This window comes from Spermophilus citellus (assembly GCF_964194105.1).
Source record: "Spermophilus citellus genome assembly, chromosome: 2".
In the NCBI taxonomy this organism is placed as follows: Eukaryota; Metazoa; Chordata; class Mammalia; order Rodentia; family Sciuridae; genus Spermophilus; species Spermophilus citellus.
The window spans coordinates 239,694,496-239,699,568 of record NC_138183.1 but is presented as its reverse complement, the minus strand read 5'-3'; the positions used below and the strand labels follow the sequence as shown (position 1 = coordinate 239,699,568).

At 34.8% G+C, this 5,073-nt stretch overlaps 1 protein-coding gene across 1 annotated transcript; it reads left to right on the top strand.

Moving 5' to 3' along the window:
- Window positions 1-1,736: 1,736 nt before the first annotated feature.
- On the top strand, window positions 1,737-2,669 carry LOC308639034 (olfactory receptor 4C16-like; the record flags this gene model as incomplete). The annotated part of the gene is made up of 1 exon (XM_081277002.1): window positions 1,737-2,669. The coding sequence occupies one exon, from the start codon at window positions 1,737-1,739 to the stop codon at window positions 2,667-2,669; it is 933 nt and encodes a 310-aa protein (XP_081133128.1).
- Between the last annotated feature and the right edge of the window lie 2,404 nt (window positions 2,670-5,073).

The window sequence follows — 5,073 nt, the reverse complement described above, 5'->3', positions numbered from 1 at the left end:
ACTTCTACTAAATTAATTAAATCATACATGTTTATGATTTTTAATTAATCTTAAAAATCCATGACTAATTGTATAAGGTAAACAAACTTTTTCTAGCAATTTATACTCTAATAGGATTGATAATAAATAAAGCAAAAGCTATACTCAAAGGAGTGGCTAAAATCATGGACTATTGGAGGTTCAAAAGTCTTTCACATTTTCACGTCCCCAAGGCCTAACACTTTTCAAGTACAATAATTTCATGATGGAAACATCTTTCAAAAGAATACAAGAAAAAATTAGCTTCTTATGATGATTAACACAGCGCAAGAGTAATAATCAACTCAGATCCTTTATAGTTTAAGATCCTTTCCAAAGACCATAGAGTCAAAAGTAAAAACTTTTGATTTTGGACATTTCAAGTCTATTGAGAAGGAAAAATAAAATTACCAAGACACAGGAATAACAACACACTTTTCCTTTTCTGGATTTCTACTCTATTCCAAGAAAATGGAGTATTCAGATTCAATAATAAAAACTCTACTGGGGGTATTACAATCATGATCTGGTCCTATACCAGCTGCCAGGTGATGTCCTTCCAAACCACACCAGTTTGAAACTTCATATGTTAAAAACTTAAATGAGGACAATATGAAAAATGGAGTAGTCATTTAAATGTAATCAGGACTCCAAATCCTCAAAGCAGTTTCTAATAAAATAGTAGAAGAAATTTGGAAATGGGGTATATTTAAGATATTACCAAGAACTTTCATATATAATAATTATTATATATCATGTAGCACATATTTTAAGTACATTTCAAGGATAGAAAAAAACGTATGAAAAGATTGTGTTTCCTATTTCACTTTTCCAGTTGAAGTACCTGAGAGAGGTTGTGCAAAGAGTAGACAATACTATCTATTTACAAATAATATGTTTATATAAATGTGCATAATGATATACAAATATAAAACACAAATGAAATTTTTATATAGGGGGACAATGATGTGAGCTTTATAATCATATTATGAAACCCCAAGTCAGGATTGAGTGGTATATCTGTATAACATTGGTCCTGATATTTACTGACAATGGAAAAAATGAAGGCATTATTACATTGATCCCTACCTCTTAATTTTACATTAATCCAATTGGCAAAAAATTGATCAGAATTGTGTCAGAACTAAACATCATTTGTATTTGAAGAAGGTTATAGAAAAGCATTAGATAGATAAGAATATTTGAGATTTATAATATAGTGAATTAGTCATTAAAATTGAGAAACATGTGTTTAAGTGAGTTATAATTTCTGCTGTCCTTTAATAAACTTCTACTTTCTACTCTGAAAAAAAAAAAAAAAAAGAAACCCTAGACAGCTGGACATGGTGGTGTATGCCTGTAATTCCGGAGACTCTGGAAGCTGAGACAGGAGGATCACAAGTTTGAAGCTAGCCTCAGCAACTTAGTTAGACCCTCAACAATTTAATGAGACCCAGTCTCAAAATTAAAAAAAAAAAATGGGAGTGTAGCTCAGTGGAAAAGCAAAAGGAAGGAAGGAGGGAAGAAATGAAGGAAGAAAGGGAAGAAGCACAGACTTTCCCTGATGAGAAAAAGAAATATATATATATATATATATATATATATATATATATATATCTTAAAATATTTCATAACATCACATAGTACATCATTAATAATTCCTTTATTTTTGCAGATAAACCATCTCACATTCACCCCTTCTCCTCATTCATGGAATCATGAAGTTAAACAATAATGTGACAGAGTTCATCCTACTTGGGTTGACACAAGATCCATTTAGGAAGAAAATAGTTTTTGTCACATTTCTGCTTTTCTATTTGGGGACGTTGCTGGGTAACTTTCTGATTATCACCACCATCAAGACCAGTCGGGCACTTGGCAGTCCAATGTACTTCTTCCTTTTCTACTTATCCTTATCTGACACCTGCTTCTCTACTTCCATAGCTCCTAGAACACTTGTGGATGCCCTTTCAGAGAAGACCACTATTTCTTTCAGTGAGTGCATAATCCAAGTCTTTACATTCCATTTCTTTGGCTGCCTGGAGATCTTCATCCTCATCCTTATGGCTGTTGACCGCTATATGGCCATCTGTAAGCCCCTGCACTACATGACTATCATGAGCCACCGGGTCTGCAGTGTGTTGGTGGCTGTGGCCTGGGTGGGGTCCTGTGTTCATTCTTTAGCTCAGATTTTTCTTGCATTGCGTTTGCCTTACTGTGGTCCCAATGAGATCGATCACTACTTCTGTGACTTGGAACCCTTGTTGAAGCTCGCCTGTGCAGACACATATGTGACCAACCTCCTCCTGGTGTCCAATAGTGGGGCCATTTGTACAGTGAGTTTTGTCGTGCTCATGTTCTCCTATGTCATCATCTTGCATTCGCTGAGAAACCATAGTGCAGAGGGGAGGAGAAAGGCCCTTTCCACCTGCATCTCCCACATCATCGTGGTCATCTTGTTCTTTGGACCTTGCATATTTATATACACACGTCCTGCAACCACCTTCCCCATGGATAAGATGATAGCTGTGTTTTACACCATCGGAACACCTTTGCTCAACCCTCTGATTTACACACTGAGGAATGCAGAAGTGAAAAATGCCATGAGGAAGTTGTGGAGCAAGAAATTGGTTTCTGATGACATGAGATGAATGTCATCATACTTTGTATTGATCTGGAAGAAGTAAATAGAGAATATTATCTTTTTATTGTTTGCTTAATATATTAAAACCTTAGCTCCTGTGGATTTTTTCTTTCTATAGACAGTGTACTATACAGACATTAATTAATAGCTTATGCAGAGGGGCATCTTGAGGTAGAGACCGGTATATATGACCCATTGCCTCTGATGTTGCTGATTGCAGAGGCCTTGCTAAACAACCTAGTATCACTCATGGTTTTAGTGTGTAGGTTTTAGTCTCTATGTGGGACTCTCTGATAGTAGTTACCCTTCTTTGTAACCAAAGCTTAGATCCAGAGCATGGAGTGTTTTCCCTCTTCCAAACAGTTTCCTTTGTAAGAGGTTTTGGTCTCATCAGGAATCATCATCAACTTAGTTTTCCTTCCTGACTCGGTGGAAAGTACCAAATTCAAGTGACTGTTGAGTTTTCCTATTCTAAGGGACAGTACATATAATTTAGGTAAACTCCCTTCCCATTTTAGGACACACACTGAAAACCTAACATGTGTTTACCTAGATATTTCTAAGACCGTGATGGTACATGGAGAGAAAATTCATGCTTCTGAAAGAGTCTTTGATCTTAGGAATGCTCTGTTCTCTTTACTGGGGTTGCAGTCATGCAATGATTCTTTTTGTAAAATATAATTTTTGCCCCTAATTTTCTTCCAATTTGGGGAGCATAAACTTTCTTGAATCATGATGATTATAACAGGTTGTTTGTAATATTTGGCAGTTATTGTAGAAGGTGACATTCCAATTAAAGTAAAAATGCATTATGTTGGCTAGAAATGAAGAGTACAATGAAGATTAATTGCTGGGCCTGGTGGCCCACAGCTATAACCCCAGCAGCTCAGGAGGCTGAGGCAGGAGGATTGTGAATTCAAAGCAGCCTCAGCAATTTAGAGAGGCTCTAAGCAATTTGGCAAGACTCTGTCTCTAAATAAAATATTTTAAAAAGGAAAGGAATGCAGCTCATTGCTTAAGTGCTCTTGGGTTCAATCCCTGTTAAAAAGAAAGAAAGATAAAGAAAGAAAGAAAGAAAGAAAGAAAGAAAGAAAGAAAGAAAGAAAGAAAGAAAGAAAGAAAATATTATAAGCTTAGACAAAAAATGTGAAAACCCTGGAGAACAATTTTAGGTTTTGAGACAGAAGTTGTTACATTACATTTATTGAACATTTAAGTGAGTTATTAGTACAACACAAAACAGTAGCTTTACCAAACAAGAGGAAATATTTAGATAAAAATTATATTACTCCAGCAGAGATATCACCTTTTGTCATTATTTATTAACACCTCATCCTCTAAAATTATGAACTCTAATAATATTTGAATTTATTCCATTTGTCTATTTCCATATAGAACATTAAACATTTATTTGCTGGGTATTTCCATTTCTATTTATAAATTACTAAATTATAATAAGATTACAAAATTTTTATTAATTTTTTAATTCCAGAAATTTTAGAATTATTTTCTTTTTTTAATGTTACTGTGGCTTAATTTTATGTTACTGTGGCTTAATTTTTAAAATGTTTCTGGTAGTGTATTACCCATTATATATAATAGTGAGTTCATTTAACATAATCATAGATGCTTACAATAAAATTTATTGCACCTCAGTGCCCAGTGCTTCCTTCTTTATCTTGAGAAAATGATCATTTCTGTGTTTGGGATTAGAAAGCTATATATTCTTCAGTGAACTACAGTGACATGTATAGATCACTGCTTTTCAGATACTGTGAATTTCAATATGAAATCAATCTCTAGCAGTTTATCATTTCCCAGAAGCAGCTACAGTTTGGTTTTGCTGTTGCAGGATTTGCACCATAGTAGATTCCAATTAAGAGTTATACTGATAACTTCTTTTACTTAAAACAAGGAAACTATGCAAAGGATGTATGTTGAATTTAAGTGATTTTCCATATACACTTCATCTCATGTCTTCTGGAATCACATTCCACACGGAGATCCCCTGTCTACTGTCAAATCATCTGCAAACATATACCGCACTCCAACAAGTTCAGTATTTTATAATAAAGATGCCAAGAAGACTGGATGTGCAACCTCAACAGATATTTTGATTGAAATACCAAAATGTGTTTTGATAGAGAAATAAGGGGAATCTAAGCGCTAAAGTGGAAGAATAAATATGGAGAAGAGTAAGAACCATGACCTGAGAAATTATCTTCCATCCTCTGGATGCAAGAAGAGCAGGCCTCAAGAAAAAATGTCTTCCATTGCCTAGACAATGCTGTTGCCTTATTGGAAGAACTTGTCATGCAGTATTTGGTCTACTTCCAAGCATCTTTCTATGCCACTTATTGCTTCCACACAGTCTACCAGGAAAAGTCTCAGGAAAGTTGAAACAGGAAGGT